Source organism: Artibeus jamaicensis, unplaced genomic scaffold (genome assembly GCF_021234435.1).
Source record: "Artibeus jamaicensis isolate MK-2021 breed Jamaican fruit bat unplaced genomic scaffold, CSHL_Jam_final contig_867, whole genome shotgun sequence".
In the NCBI taxonomy this organism is placed as follows: domain Eukaryota; kingdom Metazoa; phylum Chordata; class Mammalia; order Chiroptera; family Phyllostomidae; genus Artibeus; species Artibeus jamaicensis.
In genome coordinates, this window is record NW_026521995.1 from 8,699,116 (window position 1) to 8,714,020 (window position 14,905).

Below are 14,905 nucleotides of genomic sequence, written 5' to 3' on the forward strand. Positions count from 1 at the left end.
CTAGTGGCTTCACTGGGGCAGGGTGGTCTAGTTCATGTCTGGTATTGGTGCCCGCTGTTCGCCAGGCCTTTTTCCACAAGAGCTTTCATTCTCAAGGAGTGTACCCCAGGCTTCTTTACCTGATGGTATCAGGGTTCCAAGAGTCGGGGAGAGAAGCTGTAAGGCTTCTCGAGGCCTAAATTTAGAAGTCGCATGTCAGTGTATTCCGTTGGTGAAAATGAGTCAGCTGGCCCACCAAGTATTCAGGGTTGTGGGGAGCTCGAGTCCACCTGCTCATTACGGAGCAGCTAAGTCACGTCCTAGGTTAGTGCAGATACAGAGATAGGATGCATTTTTGAGGCTATCTGTGCAGACAGTACAGATCCTAACCTACCCATGTTTTAGTCTTTTCCTAGCTTGTTGTCTAGGCAGATTGGATTAGTTGCTCTTTTCCTGCCTCTATGATTTTCACTTTATTATTTTGCCTTGGGTGCTGACCCATGCCAGTCTCTGCTTGTCAAAGGATATGGATCTTTCAAGCCCATAAGAAACATTACCATAACACTAATGCTTCTTCGTTGTTTATGCTTTTAAAATAGCATTTATTTTATTTTTTAAAGATTTTATTTATTTATCTTTAGAGGGGAAGGGAAGGAGAGAGGGAGAGAAATGTCAGTGTATGGTTGCCTGCCTCCCGTGCATCCCCCACTGGGAACTGGCCTGCAACCCAGGCATGTGCCCTGACTGGGAATCAAACCCAGGCCTGCGCCCAATCCACTGAACTACACCAGCCAGGGCAACATTTATTTTAAAGTACCTTGAGTTATCATCATTTGTAAGGGTTTTTTTTTTGTGTGTGTCCTTTTAAGCAGAGACACTATGTTTTTTGTTATCTTTAAGACCTCTAAGAGTTATTTTATGTGCACTGAATGTGGAGTATTGGTTGACTGACTTGACCCACTCTCTAGAAAGAAATGAGAAAGTCACTGTTTTCTCAGTCTTGCAGTGTCAGTAACTGATTCTAGAATGAAAAGGCTTCCATGGTCAAATGCCTTTTTTGAACATTACTTCAGGAACTGTATTTGAGGCATATGTCTCTGAATGTTGTTTGAGAAACACTGCCATGTGTTCTCATAGGAAAAAATAAAAACAGTTATCAACCAGAAAATAGGGGAAATGCTTTCTCCAGCTACCTTGAAATTCTTCCTCAATCAGGTATTAAGAAACTTGAAACCAAATTATATATAAATTGGTTACTGCTTTCATATAGCATAATACAGTAGTATCTTTACTTGAGTTAGTTTATGATTTGACACTTTATTTAGTAAATTGAGTAATGTGTCTGCCCCAAAGGGATGGGACATACATTGTCTGTGCTGTCTCTGTACTAAGTCATTATATTTGTCTGTTAAATTGGAAATGATGACGGTCTAACTCTTTGTTTCTGGTTGACCAAAAAGTTCATTTAGTTTTTTCCGTACAATGGCTCCAGTAGTGCTTAGTTGTCTAACTAACTTCATTCAAAACAATTTTGTTAAAGTATATTGTGACAGTTTTCATATCAGCATGCAATAAGAAAAAATACCTAGTTAATGAATTTTTGTGCAGCCATTTTAATATTGAAGATGGAAGAAAATATGCAACATTTTTTGACATGCTTTATTGTTTCAAGAAAGGTAAAAACGCAACTGAAACACACAGAAAAGATTTGTGCACTGTATGGAGAAGGTGCTGTGATTGAATTTAATGTATCAAAAGTGGTTTGTGAAGTTTCTTGGTACTCTTGGCGAAGTTTTGGCCAAATAATTCTTTGCTGTGGGGCTGTCTTAGGCATTGGAAGACATTTAGCAGCACCCCTGGCCTTTACCCACTAGAAGATAATAGCAGGAGATAGCTGACATACTCAAAATATCCAAATCAATAAATTTGTAAGTGAAAATGAAAACATTGTTTTTTATTTTACAGAAAAAATTAAATGGACTTTTTGGCCAACCCAGTATATTCTTTTCCTACATTTTTACTCAGAGGGAAAAAAATTCTCAGATTTATGTGAAAATACCATATGTTTTCTTTCTTTATAAACAAATTGTGTTTCAGTTCTAATTTAAACTGTATAACTTTGATACTTGAACATATTTTTTAGTGATAAAGTATTAGATTCAGCATTTTTTGATTTATACAATGGGATTTGGGGCCCTAAAATAATAGATTTTTATTAAGAATTTATTCTGAGAAAAATTCATGTTTTATAACATGATTCAGGTGGTGTTTTTTACTAAGATAAAAGACGTTCCATTGCTGTGTAGTACTTAAACCTCTCATCACATAATACAAAATACGGCATCTGATCTGCTGGTGGTTTTACAGAGTTTGAATATAAACGTATTCATTTATTGGGTTGTAAGCACTAACCATTCTCTTTTTTTCTCTTTCTCTAAAGCTGAAAACCCGTCAAGGAACAGAACTGCTAATTCAGTCTGATAATGACACTTTTATTAATGATTGGTTTAAGGTTCTTAGTACTACCATCAATAATCAGGTATGTGTTTGCTTTAGGTAAGTTTTTTTACTTCAGAGCAGCTTTTCTCTTTGGCTTTTTTGTTGGTTCCTACATATCTAGATTCCAAGTCATATGGAAAAAACGCATTTTATAGTGGTGGGGAAGATGATGGTCACCTTAGTAATTCCCAGGGGCTGATAAATGACTTAACATTCTCATTTATGTAGTGTTTAACTGTTTAAAGTATTTAAGTCATTTTCATTAATTTTCATATGAGGCATTGGTCCAAAAAGAAATATTTCAATAAGAAATATTGAAAGGGACAGTCAGATCGTGCCTAGTACATAGGATTTATTCAGTGTCTGAATGAGTTGGAAATAGCACTGTTTGGTGGAAACAGGTCCTACAGAAAATTGTGAAATGAATAAAACTACAGTCTCTTACTTAGCACTTTTTCTTTCCTAGGGACACTTCTCTTATACCCGTCCCCTCAGGTGTTCTCAGGTGTTCTGGCTCTGGCCCCTCCCCCTAGCAGTGCCCTTACATTCCTGGTAAATTTCCTCCTGCATACATAGCAACCAAAAAGAACCTCAGATTTGTATTCAGGGCTCTACCTTCTTAGACTGTACTCTTAGCTCCTCACCATATGGGGGCATGGCCCCTAAATAAGGACTGTATGCTGTTGACAAAAATGAGTGTGTTGTGGTTTTTAAACTAAGTGAAGACAGAAAAAAGTTGGGGATGACTGGCTTTAGGAGAGATTAAGATGTCTTTGAGAGAATTTATAGGTGAAGCCTCCTAAGTATCAAGGTTTTCTGCCACCATGGGCCCCAGCATTTAACTTATAAAATAGGGAGGTTGGATTTGATTGCCTCTAAGTATCCTTCCAAGCTCCAAAATTTTATGGAGCTTGAAACTCCATAGAACTCAAGTTCAGAACACCCAGATTTAGAGTCTCAGTATAGTTAATTTTTTCTCTTAACTTTTACTTCCTCTAGCACATGACTCATCAGTCTACAGTATATATATTCTTTGTTTGTAGTTTATAATATTCTGTAATATTTCTGAATCTTGCTCCTTCCTTTCTACTTATTCCTGAAACCAGCCCAGGCCTTTATATGTTTATACTAAGAGTAACCTCCTAAACAGTTTTCCTTATTTCATCTCATGTCCCACCAAGCCACCCGTAGTGCCATTGCTATATGAAACTTCCTAATGTCAATTTTACAGTCCTCTCCTGCTTAGAAACCTTCTGTGACTCACAATAAAATTCAACAGCCTGAGTCCAGTCTGTCTTTTCAGTTGTGCCATCCAGACTACCCAGTATGGGCTTTCAGCTCCAGTCACAGTAATATACTCACTGTTCATTGAAAGCAAGTCTGGCTGCATTCATTTGACAAATGTGTGCATGCCGCACACACTGGGTGATAAAGCACATGCAGCCAGATGCTACACCTCTATGTGGAGCTTGCTGCTAAAGACAGAAGACTGCTCAAGACAGACAACTGAACAGTCATATAATGACGTGTGATGAGTTTGCATGGTGTTAGGGAATGTACAACATACTGTAAAAACACTGATGAAGTAGGGGCTAACTTAGTGTAGGGGCTAGGAAAGACCTTGCAGAAAAAGTGGGTTTTTTTCCTTAAATTTAATTCTTTAGGGTCGGGGAATAAACCAAGTAAAAGAGAAGAATGTATTACTGACCATGAAATTTTAAAATATGTACTGTTTACTGAATGGCAAAAGACAGGAGTGAATGTGCAAGATCTTCAAAACCTTTGAAGGGAAAATTACAAAACTTTATCAAAGAAGATTTAATTTAATGAGAAGTATTATCATGTTCATGGACTATCATGTTCATTGAGACTAAAAGGCTCAATGTAAAGATACACTTCCAAATGATTTATAAATGTATAGATTTGAGATTTTTGAATCTCATTCAAAATCTCATTTAGGTTGTCTGGTGGAACTTCAGAAGTTTATTCTAAAATTCATACAGAAATGCAAAGGGCTAAAAATATCCAAGACTTTTTTGAAGAAGAATGTGCAGGGGCTTGATCTAGTGTATGTCAAGATAATTAATACAAGGTCGTGTCCATACCGGATAGATACAGAGATCTGTGGAACAGACACTTTGTGCCAGACAGAGCACTGTAGAATAGTGAGAAAGAATAAACTCTTCAATAAATGAGGCTGGGTCAGCTGGATATGCAGAACAAATCTGAACCTTTCCCTACATTATACACAAAAGTAAATTCTTAGTGGAGTCAGTGTCTTGGTGTGAAAGGCAAAGCCTGGTTGGCTCTGGGAACTCAGTCTGGTTTTCTGACCTGTAAAAGTGGTCGTGGTTAGACTGTGGATGGGGGTTTCTAGCATTTCCTTCAGTGCCTGACATTCACAAGTCTGTGAGTAATGATTAACTGTTGACCCAAACTGTAATTTAAAAGGCTCATTGGTGTGAAAAATTAATGCACTGTTGGCTGTTCAACTTTATTTTATCTTACACTGTTTTCTCAGTATGTAGCTTCATCCTGTTCTATCACCACAGGTTGTAGCCTGACCTTTTAACTGTTATTTCTGTCACTCAGTATGCAGCTGATCAAAAGTGAGGCAGGCGAGATTGCTTCATCGTTAATGTAAACCCATTGTCCTATGACTTATCAGTAATGTTTTATTTTTGGGAATTCAGAATTAATATTATCTAAGGGGAAGAAAAGAATAATTTAAATGATTCATCAAATATCTAAATCATACCTGCTGTATATATGCTACTTAGTTCCCTAAAGTCATCTGGAAGAATCAGTCACTGATCATGTGCTGTTAAATCTAAAGTAATCAGAAGTAATGTGTGTTTGGGAAATCTCTAACCCATAGACAGTAGAAGCTGAAGAAGCAGTTGAAGAGGAGATACCAGATTCACCAGGAATAGAAAAGCATGATAAAGAAAAGGACCATAAGGATCCTAAAAAACTTCGTTGTAAGTTATTCTTTCTTTATTTGGCTGTTGCTTTGAGGGAGCTTATTCTCTTCGCTTTTCAAACATTTTAAATAAATATCTGAGGGAAATCTCCAATGTTGTAAGAAAGTTGCAAGGTTAAGTACTTGCAATATCAATATTTCAGACCTCTCCTTGCTAATTCATTGTTACTGTTCCACGTCACCTTGTACATCCCTGGAGAGTTGTACTAATTTTGAAATACCGTGATACTTGAAGAGGGAAAGAACATGTTAGGATGTATTTCTTATGAGGTCTCTACAAAGGTGAACATTATTGATTTAAAAACATATAATTACTGTTTATGATTCTAGGTACAGCGTTACACTTTAAAAAGTCCAAACTCACGGGATATGCACAGTGGTTCCATACCGGACACCAGGCAGCTTCCTCTGGACAAGATGTCTCTGCAAGTGCAGCTGACATTAAGAATAGCATTGTCTAGTGTGGGCCCCTTGTGAATTACATTGTCTTAAATAGGCTGTTCACTGTGATGCTGAACTTTATGTAATCTGTTTTAACAAGTCTACATATTTCCAGTGAAGTTTAGGCCGATTACTGACATTGTTACCTTATAACAGTGTAAACAGATAAAAATGTTATCATTGTAATTCATTTACATCATTTCCTCAAATGCAGTTATTTTTCAAGAAATTTATTTTTTGGATCTTTGTTACTGTAATTGAAATCAGTACTACAGGCAACATAGAACATTTTTTAGAGTATTATTAGTTCAGACTACAGATAATTATGATGAGACTTTGTCTAAACTACAAATAATTATGATCTCTTTCTCTCTTCCACCTTAGTTCAGTAAGGATAAGGAAGAGTAGGGATTTTTGTTTGTTTTATGGTTTTTTGTTGGTCTTTTTTTTTACCTTCTAAAATTGATGGAGGGTCAAAGAAGATAAGTTATATCATTTATGAAATAGTGAATATAAATTAGAGTAACTTAGGAATGCCTTAATACATACACCATAGAGGGTACAGTTTGTGGCCAGTGCTTAGTGATTAAAAAAAAAGTGTTGTTTGATTTGTCACTTTGAAATTGGATCTGCATTTGTTTGATTTTCCATATGTTACTCTAAACCATATTGAAGTTAGAATAACAATTTATCCTGTGATTTTTACATATGAGATTAATATATTTTGAGTGTTAGTTGAAAATACTTTGTGCAAAAAAGTTTTTATTTTATGAAGTACTTAATATCTGTTTTAAGCCATGAAAGTGTCTAGCATTGATTCTTCAGAACAGAAAAAAACCAAGAAAAACTTAAAGAAGTTTCTTACACGGCGCCCCACTTTGCAAGCTGTTCGTGAAAAGGGTTATATTAAAGGTAAGTAGAAGGGATGTCTATAATAATAACTTGGCCAGAATCAGAAATAAGACATTTAAAAACTGAAAAATTTTCCAACTGGAAAACTGTTCTTATTCCTTATTCATAAAGCTTGTAAGTTCAGTGATTAAAATATATTTGAGTAATTAAAATTGATTTTTTTATGTACATGAAGCGTTTATTTTAACTAAAGCATTGAGCAGACATAAATACCAAACTAAGTTTTTAGCGACCCTGTACAAGAGGAACTGCAACTACATGAATGTGATCAGATGGGTGGCGGATTTTTAGAAGACATGATTTTTAGTTTTGAGATGTACAGATCAGGAGAAATTTTAAATAAAGAATCATTAACATAGTAGAAAGAAGAAAAAAATGAATAAGCAATTTTGTTCTTGATTATTTTCAGTTCTCATTTAAGGTAATTAAAACATTAGTATAAGGTGTTCTTCCCTAATTTATACATTTGTTATTTCCAAAAAGAGCACCATAATGCGTAGGATCTTGTCTTTGTAAGAAGGCATTTTTATAAATACAAAATATGATTTTAAAGACTATACAATATGCATGTAATATACCTTTAGTTCTCACAAGCATGTTTAACTCCAAAGGTAAATGTTTTAGATATGTAACTCAGAAGGTTGATAGTTATTTTTAAATAAAGATACAAGTAAAAGATATATATATATTTGTCGCTGATTGTGAAGTTTATGACAAAAGACCATGATTGGAACCTCTGTTTGGAAAGCATCTAAATTAAAATACACAAGTGGGTTTTATTCAAAAGATATTTAAAACTTCTAGGAAGAGTTCAGCTAATTAAGTGTTTCAGATTAACAACCTAAAGAGTTAATAGACAAACAAGTACTTCCAGATAATCATACGAATTTAGCATTTTGAGTTTGGAACCTTAAAAAGGAAAAATCCCAACAAATTAAATGAAACGGACATAGCCACTAGTTTGTTTACTGGGCCTATTCAATGAGAAATATAAACCGTTGCCATTGTGTGGTGTTACCACTTGAAATATTTTGTTTGTTTTCCTGAATGCTTAGCACAAATGTGGCATGTCAAAACTTTGGGTTGAGAAATTAATAGAACAGCCTTTGAAACATACTTTGTGAAATCAAGTGTTGGCACTTGATGGGCACGATATGCTTGTTTGAGTACTCGAGCATCTAAGTGCTAGGCAGGAATACCTACTGATGTTGAAGAATTCCAGGTCCCTGCCCTCAGGAAATATAACAAAAATGAAAGATGGACAAGGTGACTTAAAAGCATGACGTGTACTACGAAGAATCTCACCTCGTACTGGGTGATAGGTGCGACGTTCAGAGGGTTTTCCAATGGAGATGACATTTAGCGGAGGCCAGGAATGATGAGATGAGCTAAATTTAGGGGCATATTGATTTCTGCACATGGGGTAGAAAGTAATAAGGTTATTGAGCAAATACAAGTTGGGGTGTTCATGGAATATAGTAAAGAAGAAAATTATTTGAAATGAAATTGGAAGGGGGTGTGCAGAGTGCAGGTCGTATGAAGCGTAAGTCATGGTAAGCAATTCCGGATGCACCGAATGGCTTTTGTTGCACTGTGAAGGGTTTAGCTATTTTCTGAACTGAATTTTAGTGAAGTGGTTCATTGTAAAAAACAAATCTCTTTCAGATCAGGTATTTGGAGCCAATCTTGCTAATCTTTGTCACAGAGAGAATGGCACAGTGCCAAAATTTGTGAAGTTATGCATCGAACATGTGGAAGAGTATGGTAAGAAAATGACTTTTAAAAAATGTTAAGCATACCAGCCCATTGTTTTGCCATCAAAATCCCTAGGATTTTTATGATTTTGAGTGATGCAACCAAAAGTTCTTTATAGCTGGAAGATGTTAAGAAAACCATCTTGTTTGCAAAAAATTTTTTGTTTGTACTTGTTTTTAATTAAGACCTTTGTAGGCTTCTATTAAATGTTCAGCACTTATGATCGATTGTATTCTTTGGAGTTGGCATTTATTTGCTTATATGAACAAGTAGTAATTGTGAAACCGAGTTTATTAAGAAATTATTTGACAGTGTAGAATATATGAGATTGTGTTCACTAAGAAAGTTACTTCTGTTTATAATAAAAATGAGATATTTTAAAACTTAAATCAACTATAAAGTTATCTGATCCTTTTTATGTCATTTACTATAAAATAAGGCAAACTAATTTTTATTTTGGTTAATTCTTAAATGTTTATAATATTTATACTAGTTTTATATAAATTAATAATATCTTGACTAATCATTAACTTATATCTGTATATCATTAAAAAACATCTTGTACAGTTATTTGCTTTATTTGTCATTTCTGCCAGTTACAGGTCTCTCTGACTCTGTCAGCGTGACGGTACAGACACCATGCTGCATGCCTTATTTGAAGTTAATGAGTAGCTTTGTTTAATGTGTACATCATCATCATGTAATGAATATTTAAATGTTTAGGCTTAATTGTGTGAATTTAAAGTGGTTCTATTTCACATATAAAAGAAATTGCTAAATTCAAATTATCAGTTGTTTTTATAGAACCATTATTTTAGTTGCTAGCTTGTATGAATTTATGTATCATAAGCAATATATGACAGGCATTTTTAAGAGAGTACTTTAATATGTGCATTGACATTAGAAGATGGCATATAAAAGGTGTATGGGCTGATTTTATCTACTGGCTTTCTTGGTGAACTATCCCCAGGTGTCTGCAGAAGTTTATCCTCAATTGTTGGCATTTAAAGTTTAATGAGGTGATTTCCTTGATGATAAAATACAATTGTTGCTATTTATTAAACAGAATTCAAAGTGAATTTCTACTCCTTTCTGTGTTAAGCATCTGTAAAAAGCTGTTTAAAGGAAAAGAATATTTGCCTGTTCGATGTAGGCTAATGTTAATGAATAAGAATTCTGAAGTATGTAGGTATTTTTAGAAGAGGTAGACAAGTACTCTAAGTGCAAAAATATTTGTCTCTTAGGTTTGGATGTCGATGGGATATACAGAGTAAGTGGCAACCTCGCGGTGATTCAGAAACTGAGATTCGCAGTCAATCATGGTAAGGTCATATTCCCTGTTGTTATGGCCAGAATAATCACTCACAGCTGTTAGAATTAGTTAACATAATTGAAAATTTTTCCTATCTCTACTGTTTTTTCAGATGAGAAATTGGACTTGAATGATAGTAAATGGGAAGATATTCATGTCATTACTGGAGCACTCAAAATGTTTTTTCGAGAATTACCAGAACCTCTTTTTACATTTATTCACTTTAATGATTTTGTGAATGCAATTAGTAAGTATGTAATTCTGCTTCTACTTTTTTTCTAGATGTTGAAAATCCTCTCTACAGATTCAGTCACTAAATTCTGTTTCATCTTTTTAAGGGGTTTGTTCAGTGGATTATTTTACCCCAGAAATTATAAAAGTGACCACCAGATGTCACTGTGTATCACCAAATATCAGGTTCAAAACTATGTCACTGCTTTTAGTTTTCATGCACTATTTCTAGTTACTATCTTTTTTTCAGAACAAGAACCAAGACAGCGAGTCGCTGCTGTTAAGGACCTAATCAAACAGTTGCCAAAGCCAAATCAAGATACAATGCAGATCCTTTTTAGACATCTCAAAAGGTAATAAAGTCTCAGCACAAAAGAGAAACAGTATTTGGGAAAACAGAAAGTAAGGGAACTGCACAGTTATGAGACATTGTGTAGTGTAGCCACGGGCCAGACTCAGGTTCAGATCCCAGCCGTGCTACTTACTGTCTTTGCAACTTGACAAAGATGCTCCTTGGAGCCACAGTTTCTCATAGATAAAATGGCTTGGTACAAAGAATACATTCAAGTAAATACTATATGTGTAGTACGTACCTACACATAATGCCTAGCAAATATGCAGTAGGTGTTCAAAAGTTGTTCCTAAAGTTAGGAACATTAGATGTGAAAATTAGAGCCGTCATTGCTCTAAGTTACTTAGGTAGCTACCTTGATAACTGATTTTTTTCCTTCGGAAAGACCACTAGAACACAGAAATAAATGACTCAGTGGGAGAGCTCTTTAAAATAAACTATAAAATGAGTAGAATTCAAAGTTTGATCTCTGTACCCTAATGAAATGTTTTCTCCCTGTTAGTCTAATGGAGTAAGCATTGTTACCTGAATCACAACTCATATTTAAGTGTGTCTTATTTTATGCACGTCGCCAAAATAACACACATTTCAATCTGTTAGAGTATGTATAATTATACCGTCCAGCTGCGCTTATCCAGAAGCAAGCTTCACGTGACATTTGCTCTGTATTCTGCTTGGCTAAATCGTTTATGTGTACCTTAGGGAAATGAGCATCAGTCCTCATTTCTAAATGCAAAGTGTTTATATTTGTAATGCAATTTGAAGAATTTACCTCTTTTAACAATGTATTTTTTTCTCCCTTAGAGTGATAGAAAATGGAGAAAAAAACCGAATGACCTGTCAGAGTATAGCAATTGTTTTTGGTCCCACTCTGTTAAAGCCAGAGAAAGAGACTGGCAATATTGCAGTTCATACTGTCTACCAGAACCAGATCGTAGAATTAATTCTCCTGGAAATTAATTCCATCTTCGGACGTTGATTTCTTTTGAAGACAACCCCCCGTGGAATAGGAGCCGGATTCTGTCAGATTTCAAATCCTTATACATGTTGCATTTTGGTTTTGGACCAAGCAGTGACTCTTTGATTTTGCACTTTTTTGAGGGATCACAAGGGACTGGAAGAGTCAAGATGGGTGTAGGCCCTCATATTTGCTGCTTCATTGCAAGGTGATATAACTGTGTGGAATTTTGAATTAATTTTATTCTGAATGTTTGCATTTCATATTCTGAATTTCAGTAAAAATCAAAACTTGCAATTCTAACCAGTCATATACACTGGATAATTGGGTAAGAAATCTACATTGTTTCCCTCAAACTGGATAATGTAGAACTTTTTGTGATTTGTTAGGTTCATCACTTGATAGGATGGTGTTTACTATCAGTTATTTGAAATCACTCCTGGGCATTTTAAACAAAATGAAGTATATCTGTTTTGAAAACTGTGTATTTCTTTTTCAGGGTTCTTGCATGCAGTGCAGCCTAAGTGCTAAAGTTGATCATAACCCAGACATAATTCCTTGATGGAGGCTCGCTGTCTTTTCCCGGTCGCACAGCATCCCTGTGGGCTATCTTAGTTGCTTGTTTGGGCAGCACACTAATACTACTTAAAACACTGTGATGTACTGGGGTTTAGTCTAGCATGGTTCAGTCAGGGTATTTGGGGCTGTCTGTGCTACACTGATTTAGCTAACAATCGTAATTATATCTAGTGCCATACTGAATTTTTGGTATGACCCTGTGGAAACAGACATTATCTTATGTAAATATAGGCTGAAGACTTAATATCCTTCAGTGTATGTATATAATTGTGTTGTATAGCCTGAGAGTACATTCTGACCCTACATTTCTAATCATTATATTGGTAATCTTTTCTGTGAATATTAGGTTTCCTTCCAAAATAAGTCACTATTTGAGAAAGTTAACTGTGTGCACTTTTAGCTTTTAATTACATTTACAGGCAAACCACTGTAATGCAAATGGTACTGGAACAATACTGAATAGACTTGCTAAATGGTAAATGCACTACAAGAGGAGCCTTTTAGGTTATTTAATATGTACAGAATACATTAGAAAACAATTTATTACAGAATTCTAACTGCGGTATGAATAGTGGAAACCTATATGCAAATTAGATGTATGTCAGATAGAAAATGACATTGCTAAATTTGAGAATTTCTTTTTACATTACTAATGTAGACTGGTTTGTACAATAAAACAGGGTTTGGAAGATTTTGTTACAGAGAGCATGGTCTGTTGAAAATTTTTTTAAATGTATTTTTCTAGATTAACTACTGTATATGAAATGTCTAATCTGAATAAAGAAAACTATAAGAGGTGTAGAGATTTTTCCCATTGGCAATGTTTCTTTTGGTTTTTAATTTTTTTGTTTCTGCATTTACTGGCATACCTCATTTTAAAAATCAACTGAATCTATATTTTCTATGGCAAATGTATTTTCCTCATTTTCCATCTTTTCTACCCACTCCATATGAATGCCTCGTTTACCTTCCCCACCCATTTTTATTTCTTCATCAGTATTTGAAAGTGAATGATTTATAACAGAAGTCTCTTTTCCTTAGAATTGCACTTATAATTTATAGATTACCTTCCTTGGGAACAAATATTTTGTATGATCTATCTTAAAAACCTCTCACCTGAGTTTGTGATAAAACTATTGTTGTGATCTTGTTCAACTGATGACAGACCAGGCTATGGGAAAGCAAATTGTTTTGGACAGGGAGAATAACCCCCCAAGAGAATGTTTATATTTGCCTAAAGGTACCCTTACCAATACAACATGATTTAGGACTAGTCTATGTAGCAATCATGTGTCAGGAAAACAGACTCAAATCCGTGATGTTTTTTTCTCTCAGTTGTTACAGACGTATCAGTGATTAATACTGTCCTGTATTTCTTGTTTCAAAGTACATATGTGTGTATGTGGTCTTCAATGTTCTATTAATCTGTAGCTGATCAGTGTGTTGTAATACTATATGCACAGTGAGACCAGTGTCTTGTGTTTTCATACTTTGTGAATTAAAATTTCTCACTTGTTTTTTTGTAGTAACAAAACCAGTAATATTTCCTGTCTCAACAGCTTGAGTTTCAGTAGAAAATATATTAAAGGCTGAAATAAATTGTCAGTGGAATTTCATTTACTAAATTTACTTAAGCATGACATTTAGAAAAAGGTAGTTGGAAATTGAAAGAAAAAATTTACTCAAGTGTTATTACATTGTAGTTAGAAGAAAACTACTTTAAATCTTAAAACAGTAAGAAATTTCACCTTTTACTTGAAGAAGTTAACTATGAAATATTTCCCCCCAAAAAAGATGTCACCTTTCAGACACAGGCAGATCTATAGATATCTGTTTCTTAAGTAAAAAGCACAAATGGAATAAGTAGGCCAAACTTGAAACTTAGGCAGATGTACACATACATGCATATGTATGTAAATGGCTGTGTGTGTACACGTCATGGTTTTCATGCAAATGAAAATTTATTGATAACTGTAAGGGCAGAGACCTTGAGACTTATACTACTTTAGTCCATTTCATCGCATGCTTTTTTGTAAGCCTGTAATATTAGATAGCAGCAGTGAAAGGGAAAAAATGGTATTCTGTATTTATGCCAAGAGATTTTTTTCAGCTCATGGGAGAGGCTTCTAATTAAGTATTTAAAGTAAACAAGTAGTTTTCTATGACATGAATTTCTCCAACATCTTTATGCATTTTTTAAAAAGTACACAGAAAAGCCTGTCACATGTCATTTTAGTAACGAAGAAAATAGTCAAATGGGAAAATAAAAATCATCAAATGGGCGTCACAGTCTGGTGGTCTAATAAAAGTCAAATGCTCAAACATCGCATCTAAATATAGAATTGAAATGGGTAGAAAATAAGATTTTATGGAGTTTACTAGTCTCTGAACTCCAGCCATCAGCTGTAATGATCCTCTTTGACAGAAAGCACTTCTCTGGTGTGAGCTAGAAAAGGTGGCAAATAGGGACCTGCACAGCCTGTATGTCACAGTCCTGGAGGTGGGGAGTGGTTCATGTTTTTTAAGCAATATTGCTGTATAAGTAATACAGTCCTAGTAAATGCAACTTTAGTTTGCAACCAAAAAAAGGTATGAGTGCTGCCAGATGGAACCCACAGTCTTCACAGGAGCCATGCGTTAGGATCTGTGGGAAGTACACACGCTGTAAACCCAGCCGAGCGGAGTCAGACTTGCACTCTGGAGAGGGGGAGGGACAGATGCCCAATGAGACGCTCTGTAACTGCTACAGACAAGGCAGTTCTCCCGAAGAATCTCAATTAGTCTCCTCAGCTGAAGTTTTGTGGACCAGTGGTGGCTGTAAATATATTCAGCTGGAGTGAGCTTTTTACAAATTAGCTTTATGTGACTATGGTACTTAAATGAACTCTTTCATTTCCTTCATTG

At 35.1% G+C, this 14,905-nt stretch overlaps 1 protein-coding gene across 6 annotated transcripts in view; it reads left to right on the forward strand.

The window, feature by feature from the left end:
• ARHGAP12 (Rho GTPase activating protein 12) overlaps window positions 1-12,802 on the forward strand; it is a 112,414-nt gene extending 99,612 nt beyond the window's left edge. For 5 of the 6 annotated variants that reach the window (XM_037165448.2, XM_037165447.2, XM_053673501.1 and 2 more), the window contains 8 exons: window positions 2,420-2,518; window positions 5,357-5,459; window positions 6,698-6,814; window positions 8,480-8,578; window positions 9,814-9,891; window positions 9,994-10,128; window positions 10,363-10,465; window positions 11,269-12,802. In XM_037165448.2, coding sequence (XP_037021343.2) covers window positions 2,420-2,518; window positions 5,357-5,459; window positions 6,698-6,814; window positions 8,480-8,578; window positions 9,814-9,891; window positions 9,994-10,128; window positions 10,363-10,465; window positions 11,269-11,443 — 909 coding nt within the window. In that variant the 3' untranslated portion in view covers window positions 11,444-12,802. The remainder of the gene's footprint in view (window positions 1-2,419; window positions 2,519-5,356; window positions 5,460-6,697; window positions 6,815-8,479; window positions 8,579-9,813; window positions 9,892-9,993; window positions 10,129-10,362; window positions 10,466-11,268) is intronic. The other variant, XR_008393053.1, reaches the window with a different exon arrangement.
• Window positions 12,803-14,905: the final 2,103 nt, after the last annotated feature.